This window comes from Coenobita brevimanus, chromosome 6 (genome assembly GCF_032717465.1).
Source record: "Coenobita brevimanus isolate Jiangsu-jjx chromosome 6, ASM3271746v2, whole genome shotgun sequence".
Taxonomy (NCBI): Eukaryota; Metazoa; Arthropoda; class Malacostraca; order Decapoda; family Coenobitidae; genus Coenobita; species Coenobita brevimanus.
Window position 1 is genome coordinate 25,316,182 of NC_136959.1, and position 23,204 is coordinate 25,339,385.

Consider the following 23,204-nt stretch of genomic DNA (forward strand, 5'->3'; position numbering starts at 1 on the left):
TGTGAACTGATGCTAAATGGCAGAACCAATTCAGTATTTAACAGCAATAAAATAGCTGTTGCTGGGCGAGGTTTGTTGTGACTGGCACCATTTGTTTATGTGATTAGAACTGTCTACCAACAATTTCATGACTATATCCTCTAGTATAATGCAACTGATGTGTGTGTGTGTGTGTGTGTGTGTGTGTGTGTGTGTGTGTGTACTGGAATCAAATTCCTTCATATTCCGCGCATTAGTTAAGTTAAACAGATTCATATATAATCATTCATCGTATTGTTGATCTCTTCATCCTGAGATAATTTTTTCACCCTTGGCTTTATTCTCTTAAATTTCTCTGTATCTTTTATTATTTTTAAGAAGTTTCGTAGAACTGGACTTAGTGCTCTATGTGTGGATATATGTCACGAATCAAATTCGCGACATTTCCCTTTTGTGAGAAGCCACGAACTATTAGTGGAAAACTCACTGTGTATCGCTCAGTTAACCGTTTCTCTCTCCATTTCGGGGTATACTTTTCAAAACATTCGTCACTGTTTTCAAAAGTGACCGATTTAATGCACGTCACTAAGTGCTGTACTGAGCGATACTATTGTTCTTTATTGTTCGCCCCTGCTTGCCTCGACCGTTAGAAAATGCGGCCTACTGCTCCCCCTTTTGTTCCCACAACTTACTCAGTCCAGTTGTTGCTTTGACGGAGAGAGGTCCTGTGCTCCAGAAGTGTGAGAGGAGAGGTCAGCTAGCACCCAAGCTCCACAAGATCACAGTCTCCAGTGCTCCCACCTTGGTGATACAAAGCATTCATCAACTATAGTATTTCCTTCTTGTATTTCCCTAGTCTTAAGAGTTTAATTAAGGTGTTTTTTTCCTAGGCGTAAGTATTTAGCTTTTGCATGAGTGAGTGAGTGCGATCTCATTAATTTGATTTTGAATTGTAACGTTAAATTTATTTTGTAATCAATAAATTTAACAGTTCTTTTTCTTGAGCTTAATGTAAAGTAAAATCTTGTTTCATTTCTCCAAATTAAGCTTATTTTCCATATAGCTCCTAGCTTGCATAAACGTTTTGCTATTCATAACTGGTACTTAGACCAGTCTTGTTGTATTAACTTAAAATCCGTTGTGCTACCTAGGAGTTAAGCATCAGCAAGAACCTGATATTATTATTAGTATTAGTTATTTATTGTCAGGGGTGAAGTAACTTTCTCCAGAGGCTAATAGTACTAATTTCAGCATTTGTGAGCAATTAGTCTCTGCTGTGTACTGTTGAGAAAGTTTATAAATTCTCGTTCTTAGAGAATCGTCGAAGAAGCAGCGTAAAGTAATCATTGCTTGATGTAGCAAGACAATCATTGTCCCTGCTCTTTAATATTATTGAATATTAATATCAATTAAATAATATTTAAGCATTTATTTTAAAAACACCGTGATATTTTAAAAACCCCGTGACAATATACTTGGAAATTATAGAAGGATATCTCGATCTAGATTGAGATATCGTGAGTACGGTTAGTTTCTTTGCTTTCATTTAGAAACACTTATGATTTTTCCTAAATGTTTATCAGCCGTGAAAGATTAGTAGTGGGGGACTTATCAGGATGGCAGTTGTGATGGAAAGGAAGTAATGGCAATAATGGTGGCAAAGCTGTAGTGGTATTAGGATTGTGGAGGAATTAGTGGTGGAAAGACAGTTGTGGTTTAGGATGTGATGGTATTCGTGGTGGAAGGATTGTGGTCTAATTGGTGGTGGTGACAGAACTAGCAGCAGCAGTGGTATGGTTGTGGTGGTATGGTTGTGCTATTAGTAGTGGGAAGTTGTGATGGTGTTGGTGGCGTAATGGTTGTGGTGGTATTGGTAGTATTGGTGGTGTAAGGAGTGTGGTAGTGTTAGTACTAGAAGGGTTGTAGCAACAATATTTGTTAAGATTAACCGTGGAAGGACGCTGGTGCTAAACCATCGCTATCACACATCGCATTGTCGTCACCAGAAGGTCACTGTATTATATGTATACTATAATGCACACCTCCATTTTCTAGTTTGAATCTACTGCATTCTGTAAGCAATACAAATACCTATGATTTCATGGTTACCGACCTTAGTCAATTTCTGCATACTCTCTCTCTCTCTCTCTCTCTCTCTCTCTCTCTCTTGGTTATATTGAACGCTTCGTCTTTAAGCCTAACGAATTTTTCTTTGTCTGCTTCCCCTTCACAATTCCAACACCGTAACTGCATTATTTCACTCTCCCAACCTCATTCTCGCCTGTCAGGAATGTGTACTCCCACTGAATGAGTCGAGGATAATATACTGTCTTCTTCGTTATATCAAAACAAAGGATTATTGGTTTATACAAAATGCTCCTGCACGTGAAGTACAACTCGATTCACCTTTAATTGTCATTTTTTTTAAAAATAGCTTTGTCTCGTACTTGCAAAGTACGTTCTCTAACGAACCAGTCAGGTCTGTCATTTCTTTTTGCTCAAGAGTACTTTCCCCACATTCTTTCATTGCGTCCCTTCACAGCTCTTTGTATTTCTTACCTTTACATTGTTTTTAATTTTTCCTGTGAGTTTCCCTTCGATTTTTCTGCCCATCGTATTGTTCTTTTTCACCATATGTATTCATAATGTCTGAAGTCAGTAGCTGATTTCCAACAACTGCGTCGAATATTTAATATCAATGTTTTTTCTTCCCTGATTTAAACTTGACATTTTTATCCTGTCCCCTGGCTCAATAATATAACAAGAACTTCCGGATAACTACGAACATCGATAGAAAGCGTTGAAATATATTTGTTTTTCACACATGGCCACAGTTTCTCCATGAAATTCAAAAATATTGTCTTTTGTGAGATATTTAGAGTACTTGAAAATCAATATTTTTATAAGAATTTCATGACCTTTCCTATCCTCTTTTTCTTCATCCTCTGTATGGGGTCTGTGTTTGACTAATCTTCGCCATGTGGCTCGGTCATTTTGGTTTTGGCCAGTTTTACAGCTGGTGCCATTGCCACGCCAACCCTCCCCATTTATCCGGGCTTGGAATCGGCACCGAGATGGGCTGTCTTGCCCTGCCAGTAGCTATGGGGAGTGCTTCAAGTCTGACTGCTGCTAATAGGCCCCTCAAGTATGACCCCCACTTAGTCAATGCAGAATCAGGACTGCTCAATATTGTAATATACCATTCCAGAAACTGGCTCGTTCCCACCTTAGAAAGGCCACCACCACTGTCTCCAGACGGGTTTCTGGCTCCAGAGAGTCTCAGGAGAAGTGGAGGATGAGGTAGTCTGGCCCATCTCTTCTGCGCCCTCCTTGTCCCTACCCTCAAAAGTTCACCAACATGTTTGCTGGCTGGAATTCTGGTTCAACAGATTCTTCAGACTACACTAACGTTTGGATAGCTACTCATAAGTCTAAATGAAAATCAGTGTAACTTAGCCCAGTGCATCAAGATCATCGAACAGAAATTGAATAATGTAAGAACAGCAATTGCGTTCAACCTCATTTGCTTACAAGAATCTATCAATTTATATATATATATATATATATATATCAGAGGTGGGCACTGCAAACGAAAAATCACTTCCGCAACGCAAGTCCGCAAACTAAAAAAAAATTGCCTTCCACAACCGCAAATCTGCAAAATTCTTGAAGCTGGCAGTTCCGCAAATGCAAAAACGCAAACACAAACCATTATTATCCTTTTCATTACCCCGGCATCAGTTTCATTTTATTCTGTATACCATTTGAGGTTAATTATCCGTCCCCACCCTGGAGGGGCTAGGGGACGGATATTGTTCACACGGTTTGTCTATCTGTCTGTTCGTTTATTTGTCTATTTATTTGTCTGTCTGTTAATAATTTTACGCAAAAACTACTTGTGCGATTTTTACTAAAATTACAAGGATGATGAGCATTGACCTCCTAATCACCTGATTAAATTTTGGGCCAAATTGGGCCAAGGCTTAGGTTGTAGGCCCAAAGAATGAAAAAAAAAAAAAAGTTTTTTGCCATAAATCCTTTCAAACTCGTCATATCGACATGAAACCAAAACCTAAAGGTATACCTTTCAAATCTGCATCCTATAACATACCTCATTACATCAGGGGGGATCACCCCTCAGTTAGCAGTAGAGGGTCAATGTCGGGTGGGTCGGGCCTAAAATGTCAAAAATTGTCATAAAATCGTCAATTTTCATCCGATTTACTCCAAATTTGATATGTGACATCTTTGACTAGAAATTTTGTTGTGTTTATAAGTCAGCACTAAAATGGCTGCCGGGGACGGGTTTACTGTGCCTTGGCACCACTTCTTGTATTAAGTTTGGTATGATATTTTTCATAATCAAGGGGTTAAAAATCATCTCTAGTTACTCATCCACTACAATTATATCTGTATTTTCTCTATTCTGAATAACAATAGGTGACTATGAAGTATGGAAACTGTCGAAAGTAATGAATGGGCTATAGAAAAATATAGTTATGGGAAAACTAAAATATATATATCAGTTATTATTATTAGTATATCAAACCTTATTTACTACAAAACAAGGGTAAATCCTTCACTACTGTATATAAGTGAATTATGTTGTTACTCCTCACCAATGCTGGGAACGCTACTAATAAAAAGTAGCGGCGCTCCCATTCCCGTTACTAGCTCGAAAAAGGAATGGCGTTACTGGTTTCGCTACTTGAAACAAAATGTAGCGGCGCTCCCGCTCCTGCTCCCGCTACTCTGGATAAGAAAAAGGTACACGAAGGAAAAGTTTACAAAAATCTGTGATATAGCAGTACTCTGTATACTGTTTTGATAATATTAGTCAGTCTGAGTGGTTATGTTGTGTACCAGTATTGTCAGTATATGCTTATACTGAAAATAAAAAAAAACATCACATACATGTCGGTGTCACTTTAACGAAGCTTAGAGCCGAAGGTACAGGAAAAAGCTTTTTACCGTATAATGTAACATATGTTTTTTTACATTGTTACCTAGTATACCTACTGAATGTAACATAAGTAAATAAAAGGCAAAAACATATGGCCTACCATTGATTCATATTATACAGATTTATTATATTTTCAATGATACCTATTTAAGATATGTACGAAACCGAAAGTAAAAATGAACTGGGGCTTTCTTTTAAAGGCTATTTATACAATAGCATTGTTTGTTTGTTTTTCATAACTTTAAACTGAAAGTAACATACTGTTACGAAATAATAACGTACCGGTAGTAAGAATTAGTCTGAAAGAGAGAGTGGAGAGAGAGCGGGAGTTAGAGACGGGGATAGTTAGAGGTTGTGTGTGTGTGTGTGTGTGTGTGTGTGTGTGTGTGTGTTAGCATTGCGTACATCTAGCTGACATCGTTATTTATCTTGAGGAAAGCAATCTTTTCAAAATTTGAATCAGACATGCTAGCTCGTTTCGGTCGCAGTATATATTTTCCTACAGAAGAGACTCTCTCTACAGCGACACTAGAACCAATTACAGTGTTAAGTGCAATAAACATTGATTTAAAATTCTTTGATGGAAAGCTATCACAATCAATATTTAATGATCCAGTAGGGGGACTGCTGAGAAATAGGGTCACTTCATTTGAACTCTGTTGAGCTTGATGAGTATTCTCACTTAATTTTAAACACCCAAAGAAATCTCGGTGTCATTATCATTGAATAAAGTTGCGAGGAGCGCGGTAACGCTTGAGTACGTCCAAAAAGTAGCGGCGCTTTCAGTTTCGCTACTGGCTAAAAAAAAGTAATGGCGATACCACCATCGCTATTAAAATAGTAGCAGCACTATGTAGCTACGCTACTAATAGCGGAGCTATTCCCAGCTTTGCTCCTCACAGCTCATACTTGACAAGTTGACACACCAGTCCACCTCTATTCCTTGACTCTAACCTCCCCAGTCCTCACTCCTTAGTTCATGGTTTCCAACGAATGACTTCCTGGGAGGGCGCGAAGGCTTGATAAAGAGGGTAATTATATTTGAAAACAATGAATTATGATGAAATTCAGTAATTTCTAAATATGGAGAAAATTTTTCAGATATGAATAAGAAATCTGGTTATCTTAATATATAAACCATTTCAATGATTAAGAATCTATGATATTTATTGACACGTGCCAACTATGCCAGTAAAATACAGTATTTGAGGAAGAGGGGCGCAGGGAACGTGTCATTCAGTGAGGGGGGGGGCGAGAATTAGAAAAGGTTGGAAACCACTGCCTTAGCTACAGTCAGACTCCTCCAACAACTGAGACAACTCCAACATATAGTATATGTGTCTGTTTGTCTATATTGATACTGCATGGGGAAAGGTGGTTGTCTAGTAAGGAAAATGGTAATACTGTGTTCAGTTTCATTTCATATGTTTCTTGTTTAATCTATTATTTATCTACTTAAGAGATTTTTGTTGAAACTGAAATACTGGCACTGTCAGTGTTGTAAGACTAACAAATTTGAATTTTAGACCAAAAGTCATATTCTAGGTGGACTGTGAGGTTTCGTAGCACATCTTTGCACTTTTCATCTTGTAATTGGCTTGTATACTAAACAAGTCTTTCTAGTGTCGATGTAGTTTATATCAGTAGCATACATTATAACATTTGAGAATCTGGAAAATAAATTGATCTTGAATTAGGATTTATATTTTTCTTTATTTATTGGGGGAAAAACATGTTTGCTGGCTTGTATCCTTAGATTCTTATTTCTTACCCTCCCCCCAGAAAGCACATAGAGAATTTCATTAAGATAATGTGGTGAGGAACCCTCCAATGTAAAGTAGAATACGGCATCCTATGACGATGTTATGCTTTATTATCTAACCATGAGTACGAACGTTGCCCCCTCTTGGCTTATACCCATTTACTTTCCTTTCCTGGGTATGGAGCCAGTGAATATCAAGAGATGAACCGGATCTTCAACCACTCTCTCTCTCTCTCTCTCTCTCTCTCTCTCTCTCTCTCATAATATATATATATATATATATATATATATATATTTATATATATATATATATATATATATATGTCTTTTTGAAGGAATCGCTAAATTATCGTACAAATGTACGATAATGAAATATGCTATTGTACATCGTACCTATGGTGAATTTATCATATGTACACAATATTTATCGTACATAATGCAACAGTGCGAGAGAGGTGGGCGGCTCCGGTGAGCCAGCAACTCACCCAGAAGCCGCCTGCCAGGTTAGGCCACGTAGATGTTTGCGGGCAGATTTGTGTTTATGGAAGTCCTTCCGCAAGCGCAAAACCGCAAATTTGCATAGAATTTGTCACAAACGCAAATCAGCAAACAAAATCACACTTCCGCATTTGTGGACTTTGTGATTTGCGGAAGTGACTGTGGAGGTGCCCAGCTCAGATATGATATATATGTATATATATACTTGTATAGATAGATAGAGAGAGAGAGATAGTTAGATATATATACATATAGATAGATAATAGATAGATAGATAGATAGAGATGTGGACCCAAAGATAGGTTCAGTAGATAAAATGGGACCCTGGGGATTTTCCACAAGGGGAGTGACCATCCAGAGGCCCAGCCAATGTCTGTATTCACGATCATATTGTATTACTGGGGCGACACCGAGTACCACTGATAGTTTTTGTTTTTACCAATTTCTTCTGATCGACTGCACAATGGTCATTATGGCAAATAACCACTGTGGGAGAGTTTCTGCAACTTGCATCTTCCTTCTCAGTAGGATGGCATACAACTACTGTACTCTTGGTGTGGGGATGGGAGTCGTAGTCGATGCTGAATAAACACGATGGTCATAGGTCAGTGATGTGATGTGATGTGATGGTGAGGGTATATATAAGAAAAGATCGAAAAGAAAGTGGGAATGATAGTGCAGGCAGAGATAGAAGGATGGGGTGGGTGACGGTGGATATTAATGGTGGTAATCATGGTTGTGGTTGTGCTGGTGATGATGGTGATCTTGTAGAAACTTCGTAGCTTCTTGAAATGTGTTTTGTAGATCAATTATACATATATTAGACTCGTGGACGAGTGGTTGTTATACGTGAGTATTTTTGTTAGTAGGTAATCTTCGTTCTCTTTTGTCATGTAATGACAGGAGGGGTAAAGATTGGTATGGGACTATTTTTATTTGTCTTGGAAATATTAACAGTCTCTCACACACGAGTGAAGTATAGAGTCCCGCTAGCTACGTTCCTGTCTCGCTCTCTCTCTCTCTCTCTGCCACACTCTCGCCCCTGTTGCTAACCTCCTTCTCCCTACTACCTGTCGGTTGTATGGCTTGCCCCTTTCTGAGCTCTGATTGCTGCTTTCTCGTCTAGCAGGGGTCGTGTCATGTGGGCCATACTGTTGTGGAAACATCTAGAACACTGTATGTCTGTGTGTAAATACAGCTTCCAGTGCAGGACCAGCATTCCTTCACATTAACAGTTGCAAGCTAATTTCCTTTTGCTTGATTCTCGGTGATACACTACCTATCTCACACCCTGGCTTGGTGCTTCTATCTATCTATCTATCTATTTATCTGTCTATCTATCTGAGTTGTATTATTATAATATGGGGTCCTGACATCGCTCGGTCACGCCACTGGCGGTCCTCCGACAGCAATCATTATTGACATATTCTAATCTATTAATACATAACATTGATTATAATATTGTACAGATATAATATTCATGTTAATATTGCAATGATCCAGTAATATTACATTTTAAACAAGTTGTATAAATAACTGAACAAATGCAATATGGTTAAATTGGTTATTGTGTGACATATTGTAATATGTGTATGTATAACAGACATACCCACATAATTGTGCAAAGGTAATACTGCTAGGTCATTACATTACATAGTAATGTCTAATATTTCACCTAACTTGTATGATGATTCTGGTAATACAGAATTGTAGCAACACTGTATGAATTGTTACATAATTGTATTTTTATTGTACATAATTGTATTATAATAACTGTGGCAAGTGTAACATAATTCTAGTAACACTGCAGTAATATTATAGTAATGCATGACTGTAACATTGTATGAATTGTTACGTAATATTGTAGTAACATTGTAGTAATACATAATTGTAACATTGTATGAATTGTTAAGTAATATTGTAGTAACATTGTACTAATACATAATTGTAACATTGTATGAATTGTTACGTAATATTGTAGTAACATTGTAGTAATACATAATTGTAACATTGTATGAATTGTTAAGTAATATTGTAGTAACATTGTAGTAATACATAACTGTAACATTGGATGAATTGTTACGCAATATTATAGTAACATTGTAGTAATACATAATTGTAACATTGTATGATTTGTTACGTAATATTGTAGTAACATTGTGGTAGTACATAATTGTAACATTGTATGAAATGTTACGTAATATTGTAGTAACATTGTAGTAATACATAATTGTAACATTGTATGAATTGTTAAGTAATATTGTAGTAACATTGTAGTAATACATAATTGTAACATTGGATGAATTGCTACATAGTACTGTAGTAACATTGTAGTAATACATTAATGTAACATTGTATGAATTGTTACATAATACTGTAGGAACATTGTAGTAATATATAATTGTAACATTGTATGAATTGTTACATAATTGTATTGTAATTGTTACATATCGTTTGTAGTTAAATGATTGTAGCAAGTGTAACATAATGCAATCGTTTGTCGTCACATGATTGTAATAATTGCAGTCCTGACATCGCGAATCCGGTCATGTTGCGGTCGATGATAGAATGCCTTGCCACTTGCTAGTGGAAAATACTAATTTGCTTTTTGTTTCACTTATAGAAGGAGTTTATGTGGTATTTTGGCATTTGTAGTAACACGCTTTTTTTTTTTCATTTGTTTGTTATGTTATCTTACTGTATTTCTTTTTTCTTTCTTTATTTTTGTATGTATTGATTTTCTATAGTTTGTTTTTCTTCGTTTCACTACGCTTTTTCGGTGTTGTCCAAGGTTGCATAATTGTTATTTAATTTCCTTGCGACCCCTTTTTAAGGTTTAGTTTATATTGCACAGATATTATTGAAAATTATATTATATAGCCCCATATATTGTTATTTAATATAAAAAATATATATACACTATATAAAGTATTAACTATATACACTGACTTATTCACTTGTTCCTATCGTGGGCAATATACAGTATGTGTCAGCACTGTGTGGAAATCTTTGTCATCACGATTGTGTGGAAGATGTTGTTCATTCTTGCTAACGTCATTTATGTTGGCCATATTGTTTCTTGTAATTTAATTTGTCTGTTTCCACTAGGTAGCTTTAATTAATATATGTTTAATACAGTTCTTTTAATCGCTCACTGAATAACTGTGATAGTATATTTTCTTTATTACATTGTGGATGTATAGTTGTATGTATGAAACACGTATTTTATGCAGGTATAAATGGTTACACTAGTTGTTAGTAAATAAATGCTATAATAAATGAATGAATATATACAGTGTAGAATATTTATTGTTGGTGATTATTTAGTGGTTGAATTTTGTAGATAACTGAAGTATGTGTACGTAAGTTGTAACTATAAAGCACGTTTTATGTGTTTGTGCAGACGGTGTCTACCACTGTGTCTATTACTGTGTATTGTATAAATGAAGTAACTATCTAACTCACTAGTTTTTACCGTGGTGGGAAAGGTGTGAGTGGTGTTGCACGGGGCGATAGCATTGTCCTTCACGGGCTGATTGACGTGTTGTGGTGTCTGACACACGTTGATAGGCGTGGCGTCGTCTCAGCAAACACGCATGGTGACGTTGACTTCCCACACTGGTAGCTGTGGTGAGTAAATGAGTAGCGACGAGTAACTTGAGTGAAGATGAGTGAGTAAGATGAGTTGTGAATATGGGCTTGGTGTTTGCTGTCATCGTTTTGACCTTCTTGCACTCCTTTGTCAGCGGTGGAGGTTGGGGGGGGGGTAGGAGAGAGCGCTGGGGTTCTAGTGCTTGTTGCTTTGGTCTTGCTTTTCGTTTGCTTGTTCTGTTTTTCTTTCTCAATGTATTCTCGGTTCTTTCCTCTTGTGATTTGCTTGTTGTGGGATGAAGACTGCCGCTATTTGTAGGTGCGTGTAGATTATAGAGATGTCTTGTAGACTTGTTACTTGTAGTTGATCGTAGATGCTTGTAGTTCGTTGGTTCGTCGTAGAAATTGGAAGATTGTTTGTATCAATATTTTGTTAAACTACTGGCAAGACGTCGTGTGATCTCTTCACCTCTACATCAGCGTGATGATCGAGGAGACGGAGGGGGGGTTGGAGAGAATACTGTCAGGAGCTGGTTGTGAGTTGTTACTTGTGAGAGGTATTGTTTGTTTTCTATCTTGATAATGTAGACTCAACTGTACACTCGTAAACTCATAGACTCGTAGGCTTGTAGACTCATAGACTCGTAGGCTCGTAGGCTTGTAGACTCGTAGACTCGTTCTTACTGTATACTCGCTTGTGGTTATTTGTAGACTTGTAGTTTCTAGATAATGTAGAATCAGCTGCAGAACTGGAGCTGATCTTGGTTTCAGTTTTGCCTGCTTTTGTAGAAATGATTCGTAGGCGGTGAGTCGATCGTTACTGCCACCATATCTTGTAGAAACTTCGTAGCCACCATTAATATATATGTAACTCTTTGATCTTCTAATAGGTGAGTCTTGAGTTTTGGTTAAAGTTATTTTGGTAATTGAAGTGCAGGAGGAGTTAAAGATGAATACAGGGAGTTGTTCTTGATTTATTAACTTCAGAGAAAGTCTGAGTTGAGAGGCGTATGTATTACAAGGGATTTTATATACTAACTAAGTCTAGTTGGACCCCTCTTCTTATTCGCTCTCTTTACTACCTGCCGGTTCTATGGCCAGCCTCTTTACGAGCTCTGATTGCTACATTCTCGTTTAGCAGGGGTCGTGTCACGTGTGTTATACTGTCGTGGAAACATCTAGAACACTGAATGTCTGTGTGTACGTACAGCTTCCGGTGCACGACCAGCATTCCTTCACATTGAGAGTTGCATGGTAATTTCCTTTTGCTTGATTCTCACTGATACACTACCTATCTCACACCCTGGCTTAGTGCTTCTATCTATCTATCTATCTGTCTATCTATCTATGAGTTGTATTATTGTAATATGGGGTCCTGACAGTGATGCCTTGAGGTATTTAGCTAAAGGACCATCTCATTTATCTCCAGTTTTAAAGAAATTAAATATCTTTCTCATTTACTCTATACCTGTATTTCAGGGCTGCAGAAGGATGAGGATAAGGTGACGGAAAAAGAAGTTAAGAGCAAAATGGATTAACAGGTGAGTTCAGAGCCTAATGTAAATGTTAGTAAATTTAAATCCGTTCAGAATGGAAGGTATTTAGTAAACTGAATAATATGATCTGGAGATGCCAAAAATAAGCATGAATGACGTCATAATACTGAAAGGGTTATTGCCTCTGTTTTCCTATGATGGTCTTCACTGAGCTCAGTCATACTGCCTGGCCGCGTTTGTAGGAAATATATGTAAAAGTCGCCATTGTAGTGAAGGTTAAATAGTATTAACTGCATCCCCAGCTCATCTGAACGTGAACCCGGTTGACTGTTGGCTGATTCTGGTCCCCTCTTGCAATTTACCTTCTTCCTATAGGGGGAGAGGGAGCGAGTCGAGGAAATTTGTATAAACGGACAGTAGAACAGATGAGTTACATTGTTGCTACCGGGAGGAGTTTCTCCCTAGCCCCAAGGAATGTGGTTATCGACACATATATCGCCTTTTGTGTTTTGCCATTACAGTGTAGGTGACAAACGATAATTCCGTTTTTCATTTTCTTTTTCGTTTGGCTACTGACTCAGGCAGTCCAAGGTTGACTGAAATTGCTTTTCTCTTTTGGATCTGCCACTACGTCAATTTCGTCCACCTCTAGAGACCAATGAATGTCAGTATTCTCATTTAGTAGTTACTCATTCCTTTACTTTACCTCTCTCTCTCTGTCTAAGCCAATCTGCTCCCCTCACACCTCCTCCCCTCCGGCTTTTGTTTCATTCACGGTTTCACACTCGCCCTTCCCGCTTCCCCTCTTTCTTCTCATATTTCATTGTGCTTCATCACCTTCTTGCCATTCCACAGTGTGTACGAGAAGTGGGACGAGCCGGATCCTTATTTTTAGTATAAGGATGAGGGTGAGGATTAGGAGGAAGAAGAGGAAAAATTAGCGCGTTTAGAGAAAAAGTGATGCCTTGCAAACCGGAACGTCCCACTACAGAAAATGGCTTTGGCGTTATAGTCCAGGAGACAGTGAGGTGAACCTTGCAGTAGGGTATATACAAGTTTTTTTTTTTTTGCTGTTTTTAGTCCTCCTGGGTGTCCTAATGAAGAATCTGATGGATGCCACTCTGGTAACCTTGGGCATTTGTTTTTATTAACAGAAATTCAAAATGACGGCCGGACCATATTTATCACTGTGGTACTGTGCAGAAGATCAAGAGGATACCTGCTTTAAATACTATGTACAAGCTGTCACTGCTATTATAATAACGTCTGTGAGTTTTATTTAACATCATACACATTCATCATGACAATACATGGACATAGTATGGACAAAAAGCTACCAAAAGGGATAAAAATAGCATATAACAGCAACAAAATGTATGATGCCAGCAGTGACTAACATTCATCAGTAAGTTCTTTAAACTTCCCTTCACCAAAATATTTAAAATAAAGCTCTCTACACTTCACCACAATATGTAAGCTTTAAACATTTATATCCATAGCTCAAAACAGAGATCTATTCATCCAGATCATCCTCACTGTCTGATTCAAGAGGATCATCGAACATCTGCTTAACTGTATGTTCATTGTTGCTCTCTACACTTCACCACAATATGTAAGCTTTAAACATTTACATCCATAGCTCAAAACAGAGATCTATTCATCCAGATCATCCTCACTGTCTGATTCAAGAGGATCATCTAACATCTGCTTAACTGTATGTTCATTGTTGCACTTGTCCTCTGTTTGGCAGCTGCAGAATGTGGTGCAAGACATCTTTGCACTCTTACAGCTGCACTGCTTACGACTACATGGTGAGCTGCTTGTGCATCCACATGCGATAACTTTCATCAAGTCTGAAGGTGCTGCAGGCCTCTACATTGTTACTGGATAGGGGACCCCATCTCTGTTATGCCACCCATGGTCTTCTGCATTCACATCTGGGGGTTGCTGCTCATCAGCAGCTTTCCACAACATTGCCTGAAGGTGAGCTCGCTTCATGTGGTGAGTGAGTGCCTCGTCTGTTGGCGGCAGAGAGCGGAGATTGGAGCATTTTTCTCTCTTTGTGGCGAACTTCAGCCATGGTTGTGCAGATCTTGGCACCATACAAGAGGCAAAACAGACGACGACCAGTCTCCATCAAGACTTCTTCAGAAGTGTTTGGTTGACCCACTGGAGTAAGATCAAGGTTGTCATGCTTCATCATGAATTAATGGCAGATACTTTGCCTTTCCCAAAGAGGGATGAGACTGTGTCACACCCGGTAATCACATGCAAAGGCAAAAGCTGCAAGCTTTTACTTCCAAGCTTTCTAGCTGTAGCAGTTATATCGATAACTGTTCCATCAAATTTCCTCATTGTGACCTCCTGGGAGAGGTGGTGTTTCCAACAAAAGTACACCAACAGCACAAACACATCTGTGTCCTCACTCAGTACCTGAATGTGTTCCCTGCTTTCCTCTCTTGCCAAAAGAAGAGTGTAGCTGATGATGTTGATATCGGCTTCTTCATGTCCAAATTCTTCATCCTCCTGACCAATCATCTTCACATTCACATCATCATCATGTGCTGAACAAAGAAGGCCAATGAGTTGCATTTTGTTGTTGACATTCTTCATGAGCACATTCCTAGCTGGCAGAGGAGTGGTCATTGTCATTTTGATGTCAGGGGGCAGAGCTCCAGATGTATGTCTCTCACGTTCATGGGACTTAATGGATCCCTCCTGGTACCGGTCAAAGATAACGTACACCTCATGACTTCGAGATATAAAAATTTGCTGAAGTTAGCTGCCAGCTGTTCCATTGTTGCATTCTTTGGCCAGGAGATGTGGTACAGCATTGCATTACCATCAATGATTTCAACCTCGGGCTGAATGGTTGAATGCTTCAATACTGAAAGATGGCTGACAAGAGAGGATTTGTTGCCTTTCCTCATATCACCATATTCATCGAATAGACTGAATGGGATGGGTGCCAGTTCATAACTGAGGACATCCTTTAAGTCAAGGCCCCTGTGAGCGCTTGTCACGAGCATTCTTGCATACAACCTTTCTGTGTCATACACTGTCTTGTCTCCGACTCTGACTCCTTTCGTCACTGTCTCTATAGTGACCACCTCTGTTTTCACTGGTTCATAGAAACCTCCAGGTAATTTGCCTAGAAACCTGGCAGCCATATTTTGCCCAATTGCAACAGCATTCTGGACATTGACCTTGCTGTCTGCAGTGCACCCATTGACAATGTTCCCAAGCTTTTCATTTGAGGATTTCAGAGGTTGGAAGCATTTCTGTATGTCAGTCCATATTTTCTGTCTGTCCATTGCATCGAGCTCAACCCTTTGTGATCCTTCCTCCTTATGCCTTTTCTTTGACTCCTTCTCTTCCACACTGATGCTATCTTCATCCTTGAACACTGTCTCCATAGACAGAGAAACCGTGTTGCAGACACCATATGAAAGGATCCATCGTGCCACCTGATCTGGCGAGAGGGTGATGAGAGGAATAGACTGTAGCACCAGTCCAGCAGGGCAGTACTCCCGAGGTGGATGGAAAGCTGATGACAGGGAGTGCTGGAGCTCCCGTTTCATCAGCCCTCAGGACTAGTTCCTGACCATCCCTCTTTGCTGAACTTTTTCAGTGTCTCAGTTACACAGAGAGTAGGCCAGCATGCTCTCCAGTACAAATTTCTCTAACTATGTACACCAAACTACATGCACAGTACACACTACACTTCCTTTTCCAAAATACAAAAAATTATGTCATCTCATCACCAAGCCTCGGAGTCCCCGGGGGGGGGGAACATAAATGCCCCCACCATCCGCCCCTCTCCCGGTGACGACTCGAGCTGCCTGGGACCACTGTCTGACTCACTTCTTCTTCATTTCTGCAACATTCGCGGCCTTTCCTCTAACTTTCGCTCTGTTGAGCACCACCTTTCCTCCTTTAAACCTCACCTTCTTTTTCTAACTGAGACTCCGCTGTCTGACGCAACTGACAGCAAACCCTTTTCTGTATCCTCCTACTTTCTCTATACTCATTTCAAAGCCAAAGGTGGCTGTTGTGTATATATACGCAACGGCTTATCTTGCTCTCGTGTTCCTGAACTCGATTCTTCTGAATTCTCTACACTCTGGCTTCGGCTTTCCTGTCATTCTCTGACTAAATATATCTGTGCTGTTTACTTATCCCCTAATTCTACTATCTAAAACTCTTCGACTATCTTACTTCTACGATGGAACACTTTCTATATATTTCTCCTTTCTCTGAAATCTCCATTCTAGGAGATTTCAATGTTCACCACCACCTTTGGCTCTCCTCTCCTTTCACGGATCCACCTGGTGAACAAGCCTACATCTTTTCTATCCTTAATGACCTAGAACAGCTTGTACAGCACCCTACCCGTATCCCTGACTGCCTTGGAGAGAGCTCCAACATACTTGACCTCTTCCTCACAACTAATCCTTCTGCTTACTCTGTTAATCTTTTCTCTCCGTTGGGCTCCTCCGATCACACCCTTATCACCTTAACCTGTACTATCACTCCGGTACGGCCTGTGGACCCTCCAGAGAAACGTCGTCTGTGGCATTTTGGAGATGCGGACTGGGAGGCCCTCAGGCAGTACTTCTTTGATTTTCCCTGGAATGATTATTGCTTCCATGGCCATGAGCCATCTGAGTGTGCCTTGCGCATTACGGAGGTTATTCTCTCGGGCATGGAAGCATACATTCCTTTCTCATATCCTTTGACTAAAGCAAGAAAGCCTTGGTTTAATCATGCTTGTTCTAATGCTGTCCGCAACAAGGAGAGGGCCTACAAAAGGTACAGGAGCCAACCCACCCCTGAATCACATCATCTTTATGTTTCTGCCCGGAATCGTGCTAAGTCTGTTCTTCACTCTGCTAAGAATAGTTTCATCCATACTAAATGCTCTCAACTCTCCAACTCGAATTCTTCCAGCTCCTTCTGGCACCTTGCCAAAAACCTTTCTAACAACTTTACCTCATCATCCTTCCCTCCTCTTTTCTACTCTGATGGTTCTGTAGCTATTTCTTCTACTGATAAAGCAGATCTCTTCGCACAGACTTTCTCCTCCAATTCCACCTTAGACGATCCCGGTGCTGTTCCTCCATCACTTCCCCCTCTGACTTCCTCATGGCTGACATTAAAATGTCTTCAGCTGATGTATTTTCTGCCATCACTGGCCTCAATACTAACATGGCATATGGGCCTGATGGGGTCCCTCCTGTTGTTCTCAAGAACTGTGCTTCTGTGCTTACACCCTGCCTAGGCAAACTCTTTTGCCTTTGTCTGTCAACTTGTACCTTTCCTTCTTGCTGGAAGTTTGCTCTCATTCAGCCAGTCCCAAAGAAGGGTGGCCACTCCCAGCCCTCCAACTATCGTCCAATTGCTTGAACGTCCTGTATTTCAAAAGTTTTCGAGTCAATTCTCAATAGAAAAATTTTAAGCATCTTTCCTATCACAACCTTCTTTCCGATCGTCAGTATGGGTTCCGTCAGGGACGCTCCACTGGCGATCTTCTCACCTACCGTTCAGACTCCTAGTCATCCTCCTTTCGGGACTTTGGCGAAAGCTTTGCCATTGCACTTGACATCTCAAAGGCTTTCGATCGAGTCTGGCATAAATCTTTAATTTCCAAACTGCCCTCCTACGGTTTCTATCCTTCTATCTGTGCCTTCATCGCTAGCTTCCTTTCTGGTCGTTCTATAGCCGCTGTTGTAGACGGCCATCGTTCTTCTCCTAGATCTATCAACAGTGGTGTTCCTCAGGGCTCTGTCCTATCACCAACTCTCTTCCTTTTATTCATCAATGATCTTCTAAGCTGTACATCTAACCCTATCCACTCATACGCTGATGACTCCACCCTTCACCTTTCCATTCGGTTCCCTCAACGCCCATCTCAACAGTTTCAACAAACAAGGGATGAGGCTATGGCACACCTAATGTCTGACTTGGCTCGTATCTCAGACTAGGGTAAAAATAATATGGTTGTTTTTAATGCATCTAAGACTCAGTTCTTACACCTATCAACCCAACAAAATCTTCCACAGGTATACCCACTAATGTTTAATAATATTCAGCTAAATCCTGCGTCATCCTTGAACATGATTGGGGTTTCATTTACTCGGGACTTATCTTGGAAAGATCATATAACATCTCTTGTAAAATCTGCTTCCAAGAGATTGGGTGTGCTAAGCCGACTCCGCTCTTTCTTTACCGCTGCACAATTGTTGACTCTATACAGGGGTTTTATCCGCCCCTGTGTGGAGAACAACTCTCATGTGTGGGGATGCTCCCCATATACAGCTCTTCTCAATAGGGTAGAGTCAAAGGCTTTTCGTCTCATTAACTCTCCTCCTCTTACTGACTCCCTTCAACCTCTGTCTCTGCCGCACTGTTGCATCTTTATCTCTTGTCTGTCGCTACTTTAATGGTCACTGCTCCTCTGAACTGTCTGCTTGCATTCTTCCACCTCTACGACGGGCGCGTAGCACCCATCTGGCAGCAAACTCTCATCCCTTTTCTGTCGAACTCTCTTATGCAAGAGTTAACCGTTACTTCCAGTCTTTCATTTATGCAACAGGTCAACTCTGGAACTGTCTCCCTCTGTCTGTATTTCCTGCTGCCTATGATCTCCAGTCTTTCAAACGCAGTGTGTCCAGGCATCTCAAAATGATCGAATCTTGAATTTGGCTCTCTATTGTATTTTGTTTTTTTCTTGGAGGGAGCTGTTACTGCGGGCTCATGGCCTTTGGTTCCTTCTTCCTTGCATAAAAAAAAAAAAAAAACAAGTCCTCCTCTTGCTTTTCCATACCGGATGTATGTCTGGTCCCCGAATTGGTCTGAAACACAGCATTCCAAGGTCCTTCTTCATGGCCGCAGACATGCTCCCCTCTTAGGAACACATCTTCATTGACTTAACTTCAAGAAGATGAAACTGGGAGCAGTGTCTGAATATTACAACGGCTGACCTAATCGCTTATAAAGGAGGGGGTACTTATTTGCCCCTATAAAAAATTTTGCCCAAGGGTGCCAGATTGGCATCCGTCGGATTCTTGTTCAGGACATGTGGGAGAGCAATAAACAACCAAAAAACCTTGTATATACCCTAAAGCAAGGTTCAGCTATAAAAAAAAGCACCCGTCTCCTGGACTATTAGGGCTAGCTGTGTTACTGATACGGACATCTCTTTATGACTACCTATGATATTTTTAGTGTTTATTGTGAGCCTCTACTTTCCGAAGAGTCCCCTGCTGTACAGTGAGTCTGGACAGTTTTGCCCTCTCTGTTTTATTTTTCCCCACCTTCCCTCAGTGTGAGGACGTGAGGACATCACTTAGCTCTTCTCCTTTTTGCCGCCTTATTTTGTTTTCAGTTTTTCTCAGTTCCTATTCATTTTCTTCTATATCCACTCTTCCTTCTCACATTCTTCTTCCTTTGTCAAGTGATTCTTCTCCATTGACTTTTGTCTCTATGTTGATTTTCATATACTATACCCTTCATTGTGGGTTTGTGTGTGTGTGTGTGTGTGTGTGTGTGTGTGTGTGTATAATCAATTATATCTCCTATAATGGTGGTTCACTAAAAGAGAAACAAAGAATCATCAGCTTTTATAGACGTTTTTGCTTCTTTTTCCTCATTCACCAATAGAATCGCCGAGAGAGAGAGAGAGAGAGAGAGAGAGAGAGAGAGAGAGAGACGACATTAGTAAACAACAAAAACTGAAGAGAGGCTGAAGTAAAATAAAATTCATTATATATATAGATAGATAGATGGATATAAAGAAAATTTCTGTCCATCCTCTATGGAAATCGAGAGGGATGCTTATACTGTAGAACTCTCTAAGCAATTATAACAGGTGTGACTTTTCACGGAGAATTTAGATGTGTACGTTACATCTGCTAAAATATTACGAAACGTTATTGAACTTGCAAAAAGGAGGATTTCCTTAGTGCCCCCCTGTTGATTCAAAATGGAACCTCACTTTTCGGTGTGTCTAGCTACAGTTTTCAAAGTCTCGAAGTAGAGCAGGCTGGACGAGCGACGTAGGCGGGACGAACAGAAACTCAAGTGTAAATTCGAGGCTAAGACTCACGGAAAATTATTCAGATTAATTGATGGTTCATATAATCCGTTTATATATAAAAGAAGATATCTATTCCCTGTTTGTCTGTCCTCTATGGAAATGGAGAGGGATGAATATAAAACTCTCTAAATAGATTTAACAGAGGTAACTTTTTTCAACGAAATAAATGTGTACATTACAGTTGCTAAAGTGATGCCTCTGATGGCCAAGATTAGAACTGATTAGAAAAATTCAAGCCAACATGGTGGGGATGTGGCAAACAATTACCATTGACATTTTTACTTCTATAACCGTATCATTATTAGCTGCAACGGATCGAGTAGGTGGCTGGTTTTGTGGGGTGGGTGGGCTGGGTTGAGTGGATTGATGGGTGTGGTGGGGGAAGGTGGGTGGGCAGGGTTGGATGTGCGTGGTGAAGCAGTTTGGGTGGGCGAGTTGGTGGGCAGAATGGATGGGTGAATATGGGTGAGTGGGTGGGGAAGATGAGTGGGAGAAAAGGAAGGGTAGGTGGGTGGATGGGTGAGCAGGGTGGGTGGGTTAGTAGTGGAGAAAATAAGTCCATGGTAGAAACAGGTCCATGAGGAGTATATTCCTGGGAGAAAGGGCCTAGTGACAATCATAAGTTCAGTGTGTATCGGGTCCCAAGGGCCCTCTCGCACAGAGGTAGTGGCCGCCCTGGGTCCGAGGCATTGTGGTATGCACGATCATAGATTTTTACCCGGGCAATGCAGGGTGCCCCGGCTAGTGACTAATCTACAGTATACAAATAATAAAAATCTGCATTGTTTGTTTGTTTGTTTGTCCTTCAATCACGCCCAAACCAAGGTCCAAACACCCCCAGACCCATATATATTTTGAATCAGGGTGACCCAGGGATGGTTTTAGGCAGGTCAAATTTCAGATCTTGGTAATTTGAGGTCATCGGTAGAGTGTTCGCCTTTTTGGCCCGGGCAACGCAGGGTAGGCTACCCCTGCAACCCAATATTTGTCATGAAGACTCACATGACCTCCAGTTCGGACATAGGCCATGTGAGGTTGACCTCCGAGGCCATTTGAGGTCACCGGTAATAGTAAACAAGTGTGCACAAATTAATACTGTGCGTTAGTCTGCCAAAGCTGAAATAGAAAGTTCTTGGATCTCTTAAAATCCCTCTTCAGAGGCAAAAGAGGTCCATGGTCTTTTTGTAGTAGAAAGAAAGATTAGTGTGTTCGCCTTTTTGGCCGGCAATGCCGGGTACCCTTGCTAGTAAATGTTATAAAGGACACAGACATATCTGTCCATCCAGTGTGGAGTCCAGTGAGCCAGGAAAAATCGCACTAACTCTTCTCATAATACTGTTAACAGACTAATGAGTGCTTGATGATATATGACATGCTAGCAAAGACCTCTGATGTTGTAATAAGCCAGTATTCCTCATAACGATAATTATCTTCAGTGACTGGTCAAAAGGGTTCAGTATTTCCTAATGACAAACAGCTAAATACACAAACCCAGCCATAGGGGGTGCAAGCCAGCACAACTCTATGCCAGTCCCAAGCCCGGATAAATGGGGAGGGTTGGCATCAGAAGGGGCTGTGGGCCAGTAAAATAAAAGCCAAAACCATGATGAGCCACAACCGAGGAATAGTGGATCATGTCAGGGCGTACCCCGTTATAAGCGACGCACAGGGGCATCGCCCGACCTCTGGGAATGTGCAAAGGCTACCGCGCCATGAGCGAGCGCGGCTAAAGAAGCGAGCTCCTGTCGCCGTGAGGGTGGCAACACTGAATGTTGGGACTTTGACAGGTCGAGCAAAAGAGGTGGTGGAGCTGAGGAAGATGAGGAGGGTGAGTATACTGTGTGTGCAGGAGACCAGGTGGAAGGGTAACAAGGTGAAGGAATTAGGAGATGGATACAAACTTGATTATAGTAGTGCAACTGCAGAGGGAAGGAATGGAGTTGGAATAGTGGTGATGCAGAAAATGAAAGAATATGTGACTGAAGTGGCGAGAGGAGGAGATCGGTTGATAACAGTAAGGTTAATATATGAGGCATGTATAATAAATGTGGTTAATGCATATGCACCACAGACAGGATCAACAGATGAAGAAAAGGAAGAGTTCTGGAGAAAGCTAGAAAGTGAGATGGAGAGAATTGCTGTGGAGGAGAGAGTGGTGCTGGGCGCGGATCTGAATGGACATGTTGGAGCAGATAATGAAGGAACTGAGAGGATACATGGAGGCCATGGGCTTGGAAATGTAAATGCAGAGGGTGAACGGATACTGGATCTGGCCATTTTCTTTGACCTGGCAATTGCTACTACTTTCTTCTGCAAGAGGGAAGAGCATATCATCACGTATAACAGTGGAGGAAATTCTACCCAGATAGACTACCTTATGTACAGAAGATCAAATCTGGTAGAGATAAAAGACTGTAAAGTTATACCAGGTGATCACGTAGCACCACAACACCGGCTGCTAGTGATGGATGTGTAGCTAAAAAGACCAAGAAAAAGAAGGAAGAGGTATGAGAAGAGGATTCGATGGACGGCACTGAAGGAGGAAGCGAAGAGACAAGAGTTCAAGACTAAGGTACTAGATAGGGTGAACGTAAATATAGAGGGAGTTCAAGACTGGTGGAAGGAGAATGCGGAGACCGTGAGAGGAGTGCCCAGAGAAGTACTTGGATAAACATCGGGAAAGCGACGTACAACTAGAGAAGAATGGTGGTGGAGAGAAGACGTTAAGAATGCACTAAAAAGGAAACAAAGAAGCAGTGGGAGCAAAGCAGACCGTGGGAGGATAAGATGGTGTATAGAAGTGTAAAGAAGTTAGCA

At 40.5% G+C, this 23,204-nt stretch overlaps 1 protein-coding gene across 1 annotated transcript; it reads left to right on the plus strand.

The window, feature by feature from the left end:
- The first annotated feature begins 21,993 nt into the window (after positions 1-21,993).
- On the plus strand, positions 21,994-22,863 carry LOC145400674 (uncharacterized). The gene is made up of 2 exons (XM_080273114.1): positions 21,994-22,215; positions 22,459-22,863. The coding sequence occupies exons 1-2, from the start codon at positions 21,994-21,996 to the stop codon at positions 22,861-22,863; spliced, it is 627 nt and encodes a 208-aa protein (XP_080129240.1).
- The last annotated feature ends 341 nt before the right edge of the window (positions 22,864-23,204 follow it).

What these genes read in the sequence shown, in the direction of transcription:
- LOC145400674 (XM_080273114.1), top strand. Translation starts at nt 21,994, where the DNA reads ATGAGCCACAACCGAGGAATAGTGGATCATGTCAGGGCGTACCCCGTT. An exon ending in AGCTGAGGAAGATGAGGAGG is followed by an intron (nt 22,216 to 22,458) that starts GTGAGTATACTG and finishes TATGCACCACAG; the next exon opens with ACAGGATCAACAGATGAAGA.